Source organism: Populus euphratica, unplaced genomic scaffold (assembly GCF_000495115.2).
Source record: "Populus euphratica unplaced genomic scaffold, PopEup_1.0 scaffold35.1, whole genome shotgun sequence".
NCBI classification, from domain to species: domain Eukaryota; kingdom Viridiplantae; phylum Streptophyta; class Magnoliopsida; order Malpighiales; family Salicaceae; genus Populus; species Populus euphratica.
The window spans coordinates 1,152,442-1,172,834 of record NW_011499860.1 but is presented as its reverse complement, the minus strand read 5'-3'; the positions used below and the strand labels follow the sequence as shown (position 1 = coordinate 1,172,834).

General features: G+C 33.7%; 2 protein-coding genes across 2 annotated transcripts; one reads left to right on the top strand and one right to left on the bottom strand.

Annotated features, from left to right (window-relative positions):
- Positions 1-4,425: 4,425 nt before the first annotated feature.
- On the top strand, positions 4,426-14,177 carry UVR8 (Regulator of chromosome condensation (RCC1) family protein). Its single transcript, XM_011024569.1, has 12 exons — positions 4,426-4,933; positions 5,866-6,052; positions 6,612-6,758; positions 7,776-7,857; positions 8,517-8,672; positions 9,153-9,326; positions 10,121-10,192; positions 10,622-10,693; positions 10,872-10,990; positions 12,356-12,441; positions 12,550-12,602; positions 13,852-14,177. Exons 1-12 carry the CDS (start codon positions 4,831-4,833, stop codon positions 13,927-13,929), a joined length of 1,329 nt encoding a protein of 442 aa, XP_011022871.1. The 5' UTR covers positions 4,426-4,830; the 3' UTR covers positions 13,930-14,177.
- A 1,789-nt stretch (positions 14,178-15,966) lies between these two features.
- On the bottom strand, positions 15,967-20,393 carry LOC105124523 (amino acid permease 4-like). Its single transcript, XM_011024568.1, has 7 exons — positions 20,263-20,393; positions 18,019-18,157; positions 17,663-17,896; positions 17,445-17,538; positions 17,133-17,347; positions 16,863-17,002; positions 15,967-16,766 (listed from the first exon to the last, which is right to left on the bottom strand). Exons 1-7 carry the CDS (start codon positions 20,266-20,268, stop codon positions 16,113-16,115), a joined length of 1,482 nt encoding a protein of 493 aa, XP_011022870.1. The 5' UTR covers positions 20,269-20,393; the 3' UTR covers positions 15,967-16,112.

The window sequence follows — 20,393 nt, the reverse complement described above, 5'->3', positions numbered from 1 at the left end:
CTCCCAAACACACTTTAATTAACTTCAATCTCCTTATAATTTATGATGGAGGCCAGTTTGGGAATGCAATTTACTTAAAATGAATATATATATATATATATATATATATATATATATTCAAATCGTTTTAATATATTGATATCAAAAATAATTTTAAAAAAATAAAAAATTATTTTAATGCAATTCTAAGCCAAAAGTACTTTGAATCGTCACTATTACCATAATTTCAAACACACTCAAAGTCATGAAAACTTCACGAATAGATTAAACTTTCCACAGCTACCTCATGGACTAAGGTGACTCAGCTTGTATGTTTGATGTTTTCATCAAAATAACTTTCTTGTTGGAATAGAAAATCATCTAATACTTAAGTTAATAAACATAAGAAGAGAAAATATTATACAAAGGAAAATAAAAAAACACAAGAATTGTGTGTTTGTTGAATAAATTGATGTGAAGCTCTTCAAAGAACTTGCCTAACTTTTATGTTTTACCTGGTAAACCAAGGTATTTATAGATTTTGATCATATCAGCTTACCTTGTGAATAATGATGTGATGATGGAAAATACTTAAAAATATAAGTCCTTGTTTGTTGTGTTTATTGTGTTATTAATGAGGAAGTTCATGTTTTTTCTCTGCCTGACAAATTTGATGTGTGCCACAAACACTAGAAGGTGGTTATAAGGCACACCGTAAAACTTATATGTGCTAATGGATGGTTTATAACATTGCTTTGGCTTATCTAAACTCAAAACATACATCAAGGTGTGTGAGTAGGTCAAGAATATTGGACAACTTATGGTAAGGGTGAGGTCAAAACACAAACAACTAGGATTTTGTTTTTAAAATTTTATGCATCATTATTTGCTTTCAGTCTTTTAAACATTCATGTTTGAAGACTTAATTAGTAAAAATAGATGAGAATAAAAAACATATATGTAATATCACCTTTTTGTATCTCTTGTTATCTTTATTGTGAAAGAGATGAAAGTTTACTTGTAAGAGAGATGAAAGACTGGAGTATGAAATGTTATTATTTAAAAAATAATTTTTTTTTTGTAATTGTAAAAACAGTGTTAAAGTATTATATAAGAAGATGTTGTATAGACACGTGAATATTTTTATCTAAGACATGAAGATCTCATCATGAAGATTTTATTGGAGACATAGAGACTTGTTTTGAGACATGAAAGATTTATTATGAGACATAGAGAAACATTATTACATTTTTTAAAAAGTTTGAAATATTTTCTCATCTCAAGTAATATATTGCAGAACCTTTTTTTATTTATTCAGATTATATTTCTTTCTTTATAAATTGTTGAAGATAACACATGAAGATCAATATTTCAATCTCCTTTTCTAGAACATGACATTATATAGTTTTATGATGGTGGTTGTGATGAAATAAACAACATTTATTAGGGCTTTTTGTATTTTGATTTTTTTTTTATAAGTAATGAGTATCATATAAATTCTTTTTCTTTAATGACAAACAATACCTCATCATGTGCGGTGGTCATCTTTGTGGTTATAAACTTAGAAAATGCTAGTCAATTACTAATGAATCATTTGATATTTTTTTTAGATGCTCTGTGGAGCTAGAAGATTGATGTATCAATTTCTCCTCTTTTATTTATTTTAAAAAATACAACATATAATGTATTTGATTAATTTCTAGTCACCATAGAGATGGAAGAAAAGTCAGTTTATGGTTTTTTAGACTAAAAAACCCATTTAGAAAAGATCACGAAATCAATTGTTAACCCCAAACACCCTTAAATCAATAAAAAAAATTAAACCAAATAAAAAAATTTCTTTTCAACCCTAATATAATTTTCCATTAAAATGAAAGCTTAAAATACCTTAGTAATACTAAATCATCCTTTTTTGGTGTAAATAAATATGGCCGATCGACCACTTTCTCTTCCCCTTCATAATTTTATGAAGGCTTTCTCTTTCATCTCAATTTTTAGGGATTGAAATGTAAAATAAATAAAGTTAAAAACTAAAATGTGAAACCCTCAAAACATATAGATTAAAAATGAAAAATTAAAAAACTTTAGAGATCATAGTATACTTTTTGCACCTTATAAACAATAAAAAAGGATGCATCTTTTTTGTGTTAAATTTGATCTATGTTGTTTTTTGGTTTTTAATCGACAAATTGAAATACTATTTAGCAAGATTAAGCATTAATATCATGTAAGGACAAGACTTCTTTTAACAAGGAAAACATGATGTAGTATGTAAATCAAATGGGTTTATTAGGTTTTAAAACATTCACATATAACATGAAAATAAAGAAATAAAAGAAAACAGAGGACTAAAATGAACAATTGCAAAATGATAAAAAAACTATTATAGTATAAATCATATCTTAAACTTAACAACTTAGGTTTATAGGTTGAGATGTTTTTTTGATATAATATTAATGCTTTCATGATCAAATAGTCATGAGTTCGATTCTTACCATTCTCATTATAACTAATAAAATTAATAAAATTAAGTACAATATAATTGTGTATCTATAAAAGTTTTAAAACCTAAAGAGATTTCACCAAAAGATAATGATGGGCTTGTGTAAGTTTTAAGCTTAAAGAGTTTTTACTTGAAGAGATATATTATAGAATAGTTTAATTTATATTTTAGAACTTTATCTAATATTTTAACCATTTAGGTTGAAATGATTCTTTAACCAAAAAAGGAGCGATTCACACGTATCAGACATCAGACATACTATAACACTCCACAGTAAGAAATCACAATATAAAATCTGTTATAGTTTATAGTGTAAGCTTAGATTAAAATGATTATTTGATTTGATAAAAATAATGATTTAAATATATATTAGATACACTATAACAATATATAATTTGCGCGAATCACAAGATAATTTTGTTATAATTAACAATCCATAACATGCGTGAATCACAAGCAAGAGTTAAAGAAACAACAATAAACAATCTTGTTTTAGTTTACCATATAATCTTAAATTGAGAAAATTATTTAATTTGATAAAAAATAATAAATTAAATATATAAGATGCACTATAACGATTCATTATTTATGTGAATCATAGGGAAAAGTAAAAGAAACAGGAAGAAACAATCTTATTATAATTTAGAGTGTATTTTTGAATTAAGATGATTATCTAATTAGATAAAAACAAATAAGGGTGATTTGTACAAAAAAAATGTATTTAAGTATTAAAATAAAACTAAAAAATAACATAAAAACCATTCATGATAAATATATAACAATGCTAATTAGGACTAAGCCAACATGAGATATCCGGCCAAACTCTCGATCTATATTAGGGGTGAATAAAAAACCCGATTAAACCGAGAAAACTGAAAAAAACCACCAAAAAAACCGAACCAAAAAAACCAATTAAACCGATTTAAATTTTGAAAAAACTAGCTGGTTCGGTTTAGTTTTAGTTTTATAACCAAAAAACCAAAAAAATTGAATCGAACCGAAACCAAACAAAAAAACCAGAAAAAACCAAGCCAAAGATATTCAGCCAAACTATCGATCTATATTAGGGGTGAATAAAAAAACCGATTAAACCAATTAAATTGAAAAAAATAATCGAAAAAATCGAACCGAAAAAACCAATTAAACCGATTTAAAATTTGAAAAAACTGGTCAGTTCGGTTCAGTTTTGGTTTTATAACAAAAAAACTGAAAAAATTAAATTGAACCGAACCTAAACAAAAAAAATCAGAAAAAACCAAGTTAAACCTGAAAAAACCAAGCCAAACCAATTTAAACAGGTTTTTATTCTAAAAAATAGAACCGAATCGAAGTGAAACCAATCAGTTTGAATCAATTTTTTTTTGAAAAAAATTTTGATTTAGAAACCAATCAGTTTGAATCAATTTTTTTTTTTTTTAAATTTTTTGGTTTAATTACTTTTTTCTAATAACAATCGAATCAAAATGAAAATAAACACCTCTAATCTATATCATAATCTATATCATATGATCTCAATATTTTTAATAAATTAAATTTTTTAGATTTATATATATATATATATAATTCTATTAAGTATTAAAAATAATATATATATATATATATAACTCTTCCTTAAAACTATTGATTTTTTGGCTTGTAAAAATATTTTTATTATTTTATTATTTATTGAAATATTAAAATAATAAAAATACTCTCAAACAAACAATTAACGACCCTCGTAGAAAGATCACAATACCTCTAAATCAAGACCACAGATAAACTAGTGTTTTTTTTTTTCTCAAGGACAAAAACGTTATTTCACTTGTAGTGAACAGTAATCCGTGAACTCCCTTAGTTTTTTTTATTTTTATTTTATGTAACGTAATATTACATTGGACAACGCGGGAGAGAGTCCCACAGCATATAATTAATTGCCCATCAATGCGAGTAGCTAATGTGAACTGGAGAATTTTCAAACTGAAAGGATTTGTGTGGTGGAAAATGAACAACAGAATTAGAGTCACCGCTGCTTTAGAAAACTCGAAAGCTGCAAATGGTGGGCGGGCCCTTCCCATCATCAATGCCGTTGTTGGGGCATCAAAACAAACCCTAAACCTGTAGTCTAGTCTTTTCTACATCTACACTTTGTACATGTACCTTTGTTTATTGCCCATCGAAGGGGGCAGGAGCACAAGTACCATCTCTGTCCCTGTAAATTTATCACTGCCACCCACTCTCTGGTTACTATCATTACTATTATTGTCATTGCAGAAAACAATCTGCAACTAGAAACATCTTCTAGACTTTGGTTTCTTTGAAAATACACAAGACAGCAGCTTTACTTTAGAACAACAGATATAAAAAGCAAAATGGCCGAGGATGAAGGAGCTGCTAGTGGTAGTGAAGTTAGTGGTCTAGTTCGTCAAGTTATTCTTATTTCTGCCGGTGCTAGCCACTCTGTTGCTCTTCTTTGTAAGTTTATAATTGTGGGGTTTGTTTATATTGCTTTGGTTTTTTGTTAGTTTTGGTAAAGACTGAAGCTTTTGGTTTTGATCGCTGGTTCTGATTGTTTGACCTTTGTTTGCTCTTGAAGTTGTTTATGGGGTGATTTAATTTTTTTTATCTGGCTTCGTGTATAACCATTTGGCGGTCTGTTTTGAGAGTTTCGGTAGATTTAGTTGAACTGTGTTTTGATTTTTCTGTTGTTAGAGCTATTATGGACGTGCACAACTTTGGATAGGGTAAACATTAGTGGAGGAGAGTTTCTTTTAAGCCAGCATTGATGTATCAGTTTCTTGTTTGTGTCTTGTGCCATTTCTGGTTAAGGGAAAGTCCAGGAAACAATGGCTTGTGAGTAGAAACAGAGAGGAAACTACCATCAAAATGCATTACCCTGTGGCACCCAAATTGTTTTTGGGCCTTATTGGCTGGTCATTCTTTGCCTCTGCTATTGCAAGTTTCATTTTTTACATAAAATCATCCATGAAGGAGTGATAGCCAAAGAATTTTCATGCTAAATGTGGTACTCAAGTGGTTCTCAATTGTGTGTTTTTTGGTCAAGAAATGGTAAGAAGAAGATAATCAGCTTCAAAAATCACCACGATTTATCAAATCTGTAAGCTATGGCCTTGATGGAATAATATTCCTTTTCAAACAATGTTGAGATTTCTAGATTCAAATCCTTTTATTTATTTTATTTATTTATTTGCTTGCAACTACTTATCTAAAAGACTTGCAACTTTCAATTATATATGCTTGTTGACTTATTTAATCTCTTCTTTGTGGAGTATAAACTTTATCACAAGAAACTCCTATTCATTTGTAACCTCTTCCTCAATTCTATTCTCATACTTTGATTGCTTAAACTTGCATCAGTTAGAGTTACAATTGTTCATAATTTACAGCTGGAAACATTGTTTGCTCCTGGGGACGAGGAGAGGATGGGCAGTTAGGCCATGGGGATGCTGAGGATAGACCCACTCCTACTCAATTGAGTACATTGGATGGCCTTGATATAATATCAATTACTTGCGGTGCTGATCATACAACTGCATATTCTGAGTCACGAATGGAGGTCTATAGTTGGGGATGGTCTGTTCTTCATTGTTTACTTCCATCTTTGATTCCTAATTTTGGTTAATTTTGAGAAGTATGGTAATTTTATTGATTGCTGTGTGTTGTTTTGAAATCTGAGAACCCAGCAGTTTAATAGTTGGCCTAAGAAAAATAAAATGATGTTACACATCTAAATAACTCGATTTAAATAAATTTGATGGTTGTCTGAGTATTTATAACTGAGTCCTTATCTTATAGGCTGTTTCTAAGCATCAATAATTCATTCTTGCAAATTTTATTCAAATAATATTTCCATTGATGGTTGAAATTTATGAATCCCCTAACTCATTTGTTTTCTCCTGGAATCTTTTGTAAGATGAGGTTAGAGATGAAAGGAATGTAGTATATGTATTCATATGTGAATCATTACTAAGTTGTCTAACCAGCAAGTCACATCTAAAGACAATTTTCTGATAGCTTATTTCATCTTCTGAAACATTCTAACAATTCTTCATAGGTTATTGATTAGTAAGTTCTTAATCTCTTGTCTGGATTTCATGTGTAGCCCTCAACCATTGTGTTCCTTTTCTATCAGGGGTGATTTTGGGAGGCTAGGACATGGAAATTCTAGTGATTTGTTCACTCCTCAGCCAATTAAGGCTTTGCACGGTTTAAAGATAAGGCAAATTGCTTGTGGGGATAGCCATTGTCTGGCAGTCACCATGGATGGTGAGGTGCAAAGGTTAGCAGTCTTTCTATCTCTATCTTTTCCCAATAATTAGATTTATGGCAAGAGTAATATATCATGTTAGTGCTTCAAGCACATTGTTGTGCATCAACATAGTTTTTCTGGCTTCTTTCTGGTGGGGTTTTCTAGCAATTGGAATGCAGTGCCCGTGTTGATTTTTTTCCCCTCATGCATCTCTTGTTGGATAACTTATTCTCCTAGGTGTACTTTCACCTTGTTTGCGTGAATGAATTTTCTTACCACCAAAAAAACCCTTAATTAAGTGTAAGTACTGGCTAGCATACTACTTCATGTGTAAAGCTGCTTTGATTCCTCAGGGGACCTGTCTCATTAATGATATGTTTAGGTTGAGTAGTCCAATTCAGCAGTAATAATAGTATATTCCAGAACCAGTCCAATTCAGTGTTACTAATATAATATGCTAGAACATAAACTTCTTGCTTTTCCTTCTGGAAGCGTCTCCTAAATGAAGTGAACAAATATCCTCGAAACTTGGGAAAACTTTAGGATGAGAGATGACAAAACAAGTTGTTTCATAAGATCGTGAGTATTTTTTTTGGAGGATTGGTTGAACATATTTCTCACATTGCATTTATACAATTGTTGGTTAAACTTGCGATTATAACTTTTATCTTCTGCAGTTTGGTGCCGTTGAGTTTTCAGCTCTACAATGGCATATATTGATCATTCACAACATAATAGTGAATCATCTGTGGTCATGTTCTGTTGGAACTGGATTCTGTACTGTTGGGTTATAGCTATTCCTAACTATAATGTTTTTGCATGAAATGCTCAATAGTAAATGTTCATCTTCTGGCTCTAGTTTTAATAGCTCTTATGCAAATTTTCTGCGTGCCAAATATCATGTAAATGGCTTATTTGCCTCAGGTAACGAGTTTACTGTATGTTTTGGGTGAAGGTTCCTCCAAACTTACATCTATGCTTCTGAAAATTGATTCTATCATGGGGGAAAACATTTTATTCACAGTGTTTTTGCTTGTAACTGTGAAGTTGGGGGCGGAATCAAAATGGTCAACTTGGTCTTGGCACCACCGAGGACTCCCTTGTGCCTCAGAAAATTCAAGCTTTTCAGGTACTAGAGATTAACTAGTTCATTCAAGATATATCCACCTATTTGTTCATTCAATTGTATTTGTCTTATGCCATTTTTTGAGTTTCAACATTTGCCTCTTGTACCTGAATAAACCCCCTTTCCCTGTCAAGTACCTTAGCAGATTCTTTATCTCTTCCAATTGATTCAGAACCAAGGCTTAGTTCATTGAGTTTATAGCTGGGCATGTGCATTGTTAAACAAATATTGTCTATCATATTGAACACATCTGCATTTTTGGTGGATGTCTTCTATTGTTAAATTGTCAGTAGAGACATTATTATTGAAAATAAATCTAAAAACAAAGATTAATTATTTGGTGGAAGCACGTGGATTTTTTGGGGGGTTATTATTTATTTATTTATTTATTGAGAGGTGTGGTTAGAGAAAGGTAGTGATTTAGTCTGTTGGTGTCACATTGGAGGTGCAAATTCAACGACCATCAGCTGAGAGATTGTAAAAATCCTTGGTCAAATTGTTAAATTTCCCATGGTGTAGAGTTGGATAGTATCATATTGATGCTTACTCTGTGACATGCTGTAGTAAAAGAAATTTATTGTCACTATTGACATGTAATAGTCTAGCACTGCCAGGCAGTGTATTGTGATGATTTGTGTACTGAAATTTCATCTCTGTTGTAGGGAGTCTCTATTAAAATGGTTGCTGCTGGTGCTGAACATACCGCAGCTGTCACAGAAGATGGAGAGCTCTATGGATGGGGTTGGGGCCGATATGGGAACTTGGGACTAGGTGACAGAAACGATCGCCTATTTCCTGAAAAAGTTCCACTTGTCAATGTATGTAACAGAAGTGATTGCTTGTACTAATTGTTTCTGAAGTAGATCAAGCATAACCAGTATTGAAGATCAAGTAGTGCTGGCAAAAGAATCCAGTTACTATCATATACTTATTGAGCTTGTCTTTCTTACTATCCTTTTCTTTCAATGTGCCAATAGTGAAAAATTTAAGGGTGAAGTTATGGACTTGAAAAAAGTCAGGTTTAGATTTTTGAATGTGGCTTTAAAGAGAGCAGGGGTTTTCTATGGCTCCAAAACTGCTGGACAGTGTATAGGAGTAGCCCTGTGAATCCTACTAAAGAACTATTTTTCAGATCGAGTGTCTTCTCTTGGAATACGCTCTGTTAATGTTAGAAAGCAAAACCTGAAACTGGTGATCTATTAAATGAACCAAATTTATGACCTTGCATTTCATTAACCTTGCGATTTCTCAAATAAGTTTTAATGAACCAGTCTAAGTTTTTATCATGGGAGTTGCAGGGAGACAAGATGATAATGGTTGCATGTGGGTGGCGGCATACAATATCTGTTTCCTCTTCTGGTGGATTATACACTTATGGATGGAGCAAATATGGTCAACTGGGACATGGGGACTTTGAGGATCACCTGACTCCTCACAAGGTGGAAGCCTTGCGGGATAGTTACATTTCTCTGGTGATTCTTTCTCCTTTCATTGCTGTTAAATGCTTTTTTTGTTTCATTTAATTGAAATTTTGGATCTTGCATCATTTTGAGAAGTATTCAAATGTATGGTTAAATAAGATAGGCATGTCAGGCACCTTCCACCAGTAGTTGATTTTATTTGTCTTTCAAGGACTAAATTTGTTTTATCAAGGTTGGTTGGGATTTCATTCTATTTTTTCATTGAAGTGGTTCTTGTGCGTTCACATTACAGTTTGTCTCACTGGTCACATCAATTCCTGGCCTCTGATTAATACCGGTTTCATGAGATTGTACCTACTTGATTGATGGCACCCATTTCTGAGAACTGATTTTCTTTGACAAAATTGTTCTCATGCAAATATTTTTCCAGAGTAACCAGGGCAGAAAAAATGCAAGTTTTCAGAATTTTATAAAATACCTCAAGAGGTTGTAGGTTCTTTTTCTATGTAACTTCAATGGCCTTAGCCATTAAATATTGTTATCATCACTGTTAAGTTAATGTTGTTTTTCCCATTTGCTAGGATCGTTCTTTCCACTGCAGCATTCAATTTGGTTTTTTGTTATTTTGTTGTAACTTGTTATGTTTTATCCCCTTGATCCCCCAGATCTAAAGTAGTTTTAAAGGTAATTGAAACTCTATGGCATGTTTTTGAACTCATTAGTTCTGCAAATTTTTGAAGCTTCTAATAATCAACATCAGATTTGCTCTGACTTAGCTACGACATGCTTTAGTGTTTCTTCTAATCCAGAATCTCAATTTTTTTTCGGCTTGAATTGTTTTCCAGATATCAGGTGGCTGGAGACACACTATGGCATTGACTTCCAATGGAAACCTTTATGGCTGGGGATGGAATAAGGTTTACAATATTTAATTTCTTAATTATGATTTTACAAGTACATATCATCTCATAGTGAATGTAACTGTTAGTTTACTTGGTGAAAACAAGACATATTAGACAGGTAGTTTTTCCCTACTTGAGCTCAGTGGAAACAGGGTGGACAGGTAGTTTTTCCCTAATTGTGCTCGGTGGAAACAGGGCCATACAAGTGTAAATTTGTTAGACATGAACAATCACAAAAATTTCTTACATGCCTATGCACAATATCTTGCATATTATTGGATTTCACTTCCCTTTGGTGCTGGAAGCTCGTAGACTCTTTCAAATTCCACTTCTTTTTTCTTTTTTCTTTTTGCCTAGCTTAATTACTTGTATTGTTACTTGTATATCCCATTTTTGCTCTTAAAATAATGCTTATTGTTTGGTTTATCTCTTTTCTTTATGCAGTTTGGACAGGTTGGAGTTGGTGACAACATTGATCATTGCTCTCCTGTGCAAGTTAAATTTCCACATGAGCAGGCACATTCTTGTTACTGTTTCTCATAATATTGGTTAAGATAGCCCATGACATTGATGTTTAGTTCTGTAGGGATTTTTGTCTTTTTGGTTCTTGTCTGAGAGGGTTGCCTTCTTTCTTTGTAGTTCCTGTTCTTAATCTAATTTTATGTTTTATCTGCATTTATTTGGCACTTGGCAGAAAGTAGTCCAGATCTCATGTGGATGGAGGCACACACTTGCTGTTACTGAACGGCAAAATGTGTTTTCTTGGGGAAGAGGCACAAATGGACAACTTGGTCATGGAGAGTCTATGGATCGGTAATAGCATAAACCTACATCTCTCTTTCATTAGTTGTAGCTATTTTGAGTTAATGCAGTTGATTTGAATGATATGGAGAAACCTCTCTATCCTAATGGTAGAGGCTAAGATTCAGAAATTTATAGTTTTAGGTGTAAAAATAAAAAAGATAAAGTTAGATAATTTGCAACACAGCATTGAATGAGAATATAATACATGAGGGTTAATAAGAAATCTATTCTAGGATAGTATTTCTACGACTGCCTTTTGAGCATCAGAACACCTGCCAAACTACAAAAGGTTGCTCATAGGTCTCTACTAGTTAAAGCATTCGTAACTTCTTGTAAACGAAGTCCAAAAAAGAAGTGATTTTATCCATATCCCAAATGACTTAACCTACTGTTAATTGCATTGGACCCTAATTGAAGTGAGTTTCAATTGCCAAATCTGAGAGTTGTGCCAAAGTAACTAGCTAGAACATCTTGTGATCGCTGCGTCATGTCTTCACCTGGTTACTAGTTGGAAGAAACCCATCTCCAGGTTTTTACCAAATTATTAAGAATTCCCAAAATTTGGACATACAAATACGAAATTTTCAAACTTTTACAACTTCCTTTGAAAGCAATGGTGATACTGACAACTATTCTTCTTGCAGATAAAGATACACGCAGTCTGTTTAATTGAATCTGAATATGCAAATACATTCCACCTTAGCTTCCTTGATATAATGATACTAGCTATTATGGTGATGTGTTGAAAACCAACACTTCTTTGAATTTTGCTTCCTTCTCCTTATAATGAATTTAGAAGATGATTCTAGGATTTCTGGCTTGCCTTTCTTTAGAAACTGATAATTGTAAGAAATGCGTTTAACTTGTAGTAGATCAACACATTTAGGACCATTTTTCAATTTTTTTGACAAGTGGAGGGCCATTTTCCATTATGTTGACAAGCTGAGGACCATTTCCCTTGAAAGGACAGTAAACTACTCAGGGTCAACTGAGAAATGCATCTGCAAATGCACGTGCATCCATCATTGCAGAAAGAACTTGTCCATTTGGTCTGTCCTCAAATAACTTTGAGAAATACATCCTGTTGGAGCAAATAATGTATGGAGTATTGAAAACTTAATTTGTCTCCAATGAAAGTTACCAGTTGTATTTAATTTGGGACCCTGCTGCCCTGGGCCTATTTAAATCATTTGGCTTACTAACCTGAGATTAACTAGTTTTTCTCATCAATTTCAGTTATCTCACTCAAAAAGCTCGTGTTATGTTCAATAATTTTAGCTGAAAATATTTAGTGGAATAAAACCTAGCGCACAAACATATTTTGCTTTATTTTCTGATGAAAATCACTAAATTGTATATGTTGGTCTTTCGAAGAAATCTACCGAAAATCATAGAAGCTCTGAGTGCTGATGGATCCGGTGGCCATCAGATTGAAGCTTCAAGTGCTGATCCATCATCAGGTGCTGTATTGTACTCATCACCTTTTTTTGCATTTTGACTTCGTAATGGGTTTTTGTCTCTTTTTATTCTGGTTATTTATTTGATGCCTCTACTATTTCTCTTGACAGGGAAAAGCTGGGTTTCACCATCTGATAGATACGCTATTGTTCCTGATGAATCTGTAAGTTGGCATTTCTAGATTTTCCACCATCAAAGTTGGGGTACAAAGTTGGACAGGCCTAACTTCACGTTCTTTGTCACGATATTAACAACATGCATCAATTAATTATACTTAGAAGCATGGTAGTGATCATAAAATCATTGCTGTCATTTGGTAGACCCAAAAGGACCGGTAAGCACTATTAGCTTACACACACACACACACACACACACACACACACACACACACACACACACACACACACACACACACACACACAAGCTAGGGGTATAAATAAAGAAATAAAAATAAAGTGCGAGCATATATGTGTATCAAGTAAAGTTTCAAGTGATGAAGTGGGACCATCCCAAAGGTAGTTGCTTCTAGGAATGCAAGCTAGATTTTGCTCTTTCGGGATCTAATTTGCATGTTAATTAACACTTGACACATAGGGCATGCATGTGTTAAGGAATGTAATTGTATAATATTTTTATAATACAACGTCTTAAGATATCCAAATTCTCATCATAATCAAAATATTTACACGGTCATTGCTTCAATAACAGATGCAATCTGTTCTTTCTTTTTCATGTTACTTTTTAGTAGTTTTATTCAAGCTCTATAGTTTTAATCATCTTTGAATTAGTTGTGATTAAGCAAGAGTGGTTATGTTGACGGGGAAGAAAGTTCAATTAAGTTATGTCGAAAGAACTTCTATACATTCTGCATTTGAAAAGTATGTAGAGAATGGAATGTTACCTGAATCTCTATACCAAAACATGCCATAGAAACTTATAGTATTACTAAAGTAATGTCAGAACCAGCTTATGTTGAATTGCGGCCTTGAACAAAGTTATAAATGAGATCTTTTAAAATATTTAATAAATATTTTTTTATTTTTTTATATATGTCTGATAAGTGGGGTCTTGAGCAATCTTCATTTTGTATTTGGAGTTTTTTGTTGAGTAGAGGTAATTTTCATTTCATAAAGCATATTTAATAAATATAGCTTATTTATTTTTGAAGTTCTGTTGTTAAGTAGGGTCTTGGGCCATTGCCCAAGTTACCCATATATCCAGGCTGGCTCTGAGTAATGTCTTTGCCTAGCCTAGAAGAGGGCAATTGCTCAACTTACCTATATACTCTGGCCGCTCTGAGTAATGTCTTCGCTGAGCTCAGAAGAGCCCAAATTTACAACCCGCCACCATGATAGTGGTGTTCTGGGTGATTGCAAGTTATAGTATTCACTTGACGTGCATTGTTGGTTCAGGGGCAAACTGTTTCAGTTGGGGGAAATGGGAATGATGCAAGTGTCCCAGAGAGTGATGTCAAACGGATGCGGATTTGATAATTCCAGATACACGTAGCAGCAATAACCTGTTCTTCCATCCCGGACTTCAAGTATATCATTCTTTCTGAAGCAGGCAAAGCCTGAACTGGCATGTTTTGCCCGCCTGTTACTGCAGAATGTAAATTCTTCCTGGACAAAACATTGTTTTTGGTTTTAAGTTTGCGTAGAGGAAATACATTTGACGTTGCAAGATTCAGCTCTTTGTTCAAAATGGTAGTACCGCTGTTCATTTTGTTCAAAAGCCACCTGACCAGTCTAAAAGGGACCATGGTTTGTCCTCTATTCATAAACAAACAAGAGTTCCCTTTTTCATGCAAGACTGGGCATGCCCGTCTATTCACAAACAAACAAGAGTACCCTTTTTCATGCAAGACTGGGTTATAGGGTCCGTACCCTTTTTCATGCAAGACTGGGTTATATGGTCCTAGATTTAACCAATAATAGATTTAACCAATAATATCGGAGTTTGATTTTAAATTGAAATGATTTTTTGACATTGAATGAGATGTGTTTTTAATAATATTAAAAAATAATATAAATTCTATTTTGAAATTGTCTAATAACATAAAAATTAAAATGATTTTTTGATATGATATTAATGTTACAGGAATTTAAATTTTTATAGTGTGAATTTCTTGAGATAAAAGCAGTGTGAATCTCTTGAGATACGCTTTTAGATCAGACTTTAAAATATTATTTATACTATATTTTTTTTCCTGCTTCATTTCACCAATTATAAAAATTACACATGATCTTAACAAATTTCATACATTTTGTCAAGATTCCGGCTAATAACTGTATGAAATATGATTGTGTTGATTTTTAGTAGGAGATTTCCATAAGATTTACTTGTCAAAATTTGGTGATAAATTGATGAGATTGTTTATAAAGTGATCTGAGGGAATCTTCGACAAAAAAAAAAAAAAAAATAGCAGCATTCTAGCATTGTTATACATGAATAGTTCGTCAAGCAAATCGATTGTCAAGATTCCTTTAATGCCCTTGACAAACATCTTTTTTCTTCTCTGAATCATGTATTAAACGAATTATTCTTCTCCATAATGTGGTGGTGTAGAATGGGAGAGGCACTTTCGGTGGTGGTGGTGGTGGTGCTGTTTATCATTTACAATTATTACGTTTCTTTTCTCTGATACCATCCAAAATGCCTTTCTTTTTGTAGTTTCGAGAACAATCTGAATCTCTGATGCTACTGTTTGAAAAACACAGAACAAAAAATTCTGTATATCAAGCAGCATCTTCTGATTCGGTCTGGCCTTTTCTTTTCCTAAGAGAAGCACATGCATGGCAAATTGAAAAACAAGTCAAAACTAGTTTTTCTTTCCTGAAAAATCCTTTGTTGTTCAAAAGAGTTTAGTAGTAATCTAAATATATCCAAGAGTACAATTAGTAGTAAGAACATCCAGTTGAGTTCTTAATCTGTCAAAACTAGCAACCTTGACGTGCGATGACAGGGCATATCAGTTGACACCAAGGTATCATGATTATTAAAACTAGACAATAATTTTTTATATATAGAAAACTACAACTTAAATCTGATCATTTGTTTCAAATTTACTCCTGGAAATTTAAAGGATTTTCAAATTTGATATATCTTGTCAAAAATTGTAAATTTAAATAATTCAATACTAATTAAGTACTTGATCATTCTTTTGATTGTTGTCTTAAAACAAAAAAAATAAAAATAATAAAGATAGATGAGGCATGTTCTTCGCACATCTTGTTTTGAAAAGACATAAATCCATTCCAAAACAATTCTAATTTATTTTATGTTTGCATTTTTCCCTTTAATCAACATGTTTTTGTTCCTTGTGTTTCTACTCTTTTTTTTTCTTTTTTTTTCCTGTCGTGAAATACTAACCAAACGTATCACTCGAGGAATATGAAATTTACATGTGATATTGAATTGGCAATGTCTAGTTTGGAGGGTTTAGAATTGACAAAGTCAAATACATGAAAACCATTTTGGATTCCTTATGCATAATCACAAAGGCCTTAGACACTTGGAGGAATGAAAACAACATAAAATTACAAATGATGATCTACACAAACACCACCTACGTGCGAATTTTCCAACTTTTCTTTCAAGAACAATCAAGTTCAAGTGCAATTCTTAGCTTTCAGCTTCCCATGGTTACTCAACAACTCAGAAAGCTACCAGTTCAATAGCTTGTCTTGAATGGCTTGTAAGCCTTAAGGTCAAGCACAACACCAGCAACTGAGCCTGCAACAGCCACAAGTGAAATCACTAGGCAAGCCATGCTCAGCATTTGGAGACAAATCCATCTTGTACTCCATTTTGGTATCTTCTTTTGTACGATGTACATCTCCACTGGAAAATAGACTGTCAAAGGCCAGAAACCAAGTGCCCCAAGAATTCCCACAACATCATTAAAGAATGGGAGCAGCATTGATATAACAGTGGTTAAGATCACAAATATTGTTCTCCAAACCAATCTAAAGAGATTCAGCTTATATAGCCCATAGCCTGGGACTGCGATGTTGAATTCCTTGGTGATGAAGTAACTTCCAGGCCATTTTTGGTTTGCCCATTTCTCAATGAAAGCAAAGAGAGGCTGGCAAAACACTTGATATGCTCCTACTAGGTGGATTACTATGGCGGCGTTAGCAATATCAATAAGCCAATATGGGTTATAGAAACCAAAGCCAGTGAGGAGATTTCCAGGTGCTAGGTCTCCAAATGCTGCATATCCCATGCAGCCACAAAGCATATAGAAAGTTGTTGTCACTACAATGCTTATCCTGGCAGCTTTCTTCATTGTCTTCGACTCTGCTGGTGGAGATTTAACTGTGTCCTGTTACAAAAATAAACAAAAAAATGCCGAGTTACTCAGAGATTGTCCATATTGACTAAGAGAAAATGAGGTTTGATATTAAATGATCGTACATACTTGAATTTCTATAAGAATGACAGAGTATGAATATGCGAAGGCTATGGCACCAAGTGCTTGGAAACTCCTCCATATCTTCTCTGTTTCGGTTACGGTTCCAATGCTTATCCCAGTTAGACTACCCTTAAAAGTCCCATTAACTGCATACCAGTGAAAATAGATGAGCTTAGAGTTCGATTAGTCACAGGAGACTCGTTGTGGGAGTTAGTCCCTCAATATGGTATAAAAGTTGGATTTAACTAGAATAGTCCCTCAATATGGTATAAATACCTGCAACTTTGCCAATGCCCAGGCCAAGACCAATGCTAGAGTATGTAAAAGACATGACGGCGGCAACGATAGAGAGCCACCATAGCTGATCAAAGTCCGGGATCTGAGAGAGCAGAATTTCTGTTATACCAAACATGATCATATATGGGTTGCTCGAAAGGTGACATGGGTTCTGTCCACCACTTTGATGGAAACAATTTGATCTCTTAATTGCCCTGTCAATAACCATGAACCAAGCTTATTAATCAAGGCTTCCAAGAACAAAAAAAAAAAAAAAAAGCAAAAGAAATTTCTGTACTAAGACCAGCTTACATCATGCTTATGGATGATGCAATGGTGTAGCCAATGGCAATACCAAATAGGCCCAGGTACTGAATAAAACCACACAACTTGACCTTTACTCCACCTGAGAAACATTGAAGACGAGAATTAGCATTGGTGAAATAGAGAAGGAAGGAAACATTTCAAAATGGTGTATTAGTAGGGTTACAATATTTTGTATTTTGTGAAGAAAATATTCTATATGATACCTAGAATGGATCGAACAGCGTCCATGTATGTATAGTTTCTTTTTCCTGTATCGGGATCGCCGGTCCGGTAACAGTCAGTGAGTAGAGATGAGGTATAGTAAGTAACAAGTGAGAACAAGAACATGACAGCCGGACCAGCAACCCATCCTAGTTGAGCTACTGCCCATGCCAAGGAAAGAACTCCTGATCCTATCACCGCTGTTATTATGTGGGCACTAGCAGTCCATAGAGTACCTGAAGGCACAAACCAACCAGCAAGAATATGAGATGTTTTATACTTCTACCAGTTTTCTACAAACAAAGCCAAGACAGGGCAGAAAAAGGAGCAGAAACAGGGGAAGGATGTCGAAGATTACCAGTTCTCTTAAGGCGGCCATCTTCATCAAAGCATTTGGAACCATTTTGAGGAAGTACATCAATGGAGATGTCAAAGACTTGGTGATGGCTGTGGAGGTGGTTGTTGTGGCAGTTCTTTGAGGCAGCATTCTCACCCATCTTGTATTGAAGAAGGGGCAAAAACAGAGGAGATTTTCAGTGAGTAAAGTTGGAATGAGGCCCGTTATGAAATAAAATGAGAGCTTAAAATGGTTTAGCAAAGCATGCACAAACGGATGAAGAGGTAACTTTTATCCACCACCTAAACCTAAACTTCTTCTTGGCTATGGAAAGAAAGGTTTTTGGAATGCTATATGTTAGGTCTCAGGACTTCATGCATGGAAGAAAGGAAGGGGGAAGGCAACTAGTGATATGAATGAAGTTGAGCTTGGGAGATGGGGTATATATAGTGGTATTCTGGCCTGTAGCCTCTTAAACCGTTCAATGAATTGCCTTCTTTACTTCCTACTTCATTTTGTAGCCCCACCTTTATCAAACTTTTATTAGTCCAAAAATAGGAAGAAATAACTTAAACCAAACTCTCAACTGTATCCAACCTAACTTTCCATATGTATATATATATTGTAAATGAATCAGAAATTAGTTTAAATTTATCTAAAAAACCTTTAAATGATCGTTACTTTAAACAAAAAATTAGAAAGAATTCTTGAAAATGATCTGACTATATCTCACTTAAGTTTGACTTAGTTAACTTAGTTTGATCATGCTTATTTTCTAAATGGATTAAGAGCTAAGCGGGTGGATTCTAGGTTTTTTGGTTTTAAAAGGTTTTTTCTTTTGTTTTCTTAACATCAAAAAATGTTATCCATGCAAAACCGAATGCAAAAGGAAATTAATCTAGATTTCTCTAAAAAAACCTAAAATGATCGTTATTTTGAATAAAAATTTAGAAAGAATTCTTGAAGATGATCTGACTATATCTCACTTGAGTTTGGTCTAGTTAACTTAGTTTAATCATGTTTATTTTTTAAATGGATTAAAAACTAACCCAGTACGAGTAAGGACTATATCTCACTTGAGTTTGGTCTAGTTAACTTGGTTTAATCATGTTTATTTTTTAAATAGATTAAAAACTAACCCAGCACGAGTAAAGACTAAGCAGCAGGCGGATCTTATGTTTTTTGGTTTTAAAAGATTTTTTTTGTTTTTTTCTTAACATCAAAACATGATGCAATCCATGCAAAACTGAATGCAAAACCCTATCGTTGATAGGGTAATGCTCCAAGATACGAGTTTCATGGTGCAACAAGCCTCCAAGATTCGTTTTGACTGTAGATACCATCAACGTCCTGCATCTAACACTTGTGGTGTTTGGCACTATACATATGGTGTGGGTATACATGATCCCAATTTCTTGATTGCGAATCAACAAAAAGAAGGGAAAATCAGGAACAAGAAGGCCCATAGAGATCACAAGACAAGTACAACGGAGCGTGTGCCGATGACCTAAAATCGCACCAACCATATCAAAAACACTATTTGGGTCAACTCTCTTTCTCACTCTTATCTCTCATGCAGCGACGAAAACTCAACGCTAAGAGAGATAAGGGCTCGATCACTTGTGACAGTGAAACACCCCAGAAGAGCAAGGTCTTCCCTTGTGTTAACCTTCCCAGTTATCGAAAGGGTGCCCTCCTATATCACTTTACATTCAATCATGAGATATCAGTAATTATATGTATATTTACTCATGATTCAGTTACTATGAGCTTTCTTACTTTAGGAATCTCGTAATAGTATAAAATAACTTGAAGTTAAGCATGGCTGAATTATAGCTGGAAATATTGAAGGATTAAGTAGATGTGAAGAGGCTACCTGCGTGTAGAGAATAAATCGTAATGAGCTTAGTTATAGAAGAGAGCAATTCTGATGCAAGCTTGCCTCACCATGAGCTCAGGCTTGCATGGTGTTTTTTTTTCCTCTATCTTATGAACCATTGTCTCATAAGAGACAAAAATGCACCTTCCCTTCCCAAAAGTAAGGAAAAAGGAATTGCCATAAAGACAAAAACAAATCTAGGACGTGGTTTCCACATTAATAGGCCATTTAACTCGTCTTGAAGCACTCACTAAGCTAAGATTAGGACACAAATTCATCTCACATAGGCACAAAAGACAAACGAATCTAGGACTGAGTGGGTGGTTTCGCGCACTTAAGCAATTCGTGTCACATTCTCAGAAAAGCAAGCATTAAGAGATGATTACCTGCATTATTCTAGCAAGCCCTCCTCTCCCTCGAACCGTGGAACTGGAATATGTGCAAGAGAGGGTTTTATTAAAAACCAGACAAAGATATAGATTGGTGAGATTACCTGTTGCTGCGCTGTCTTTGCCAT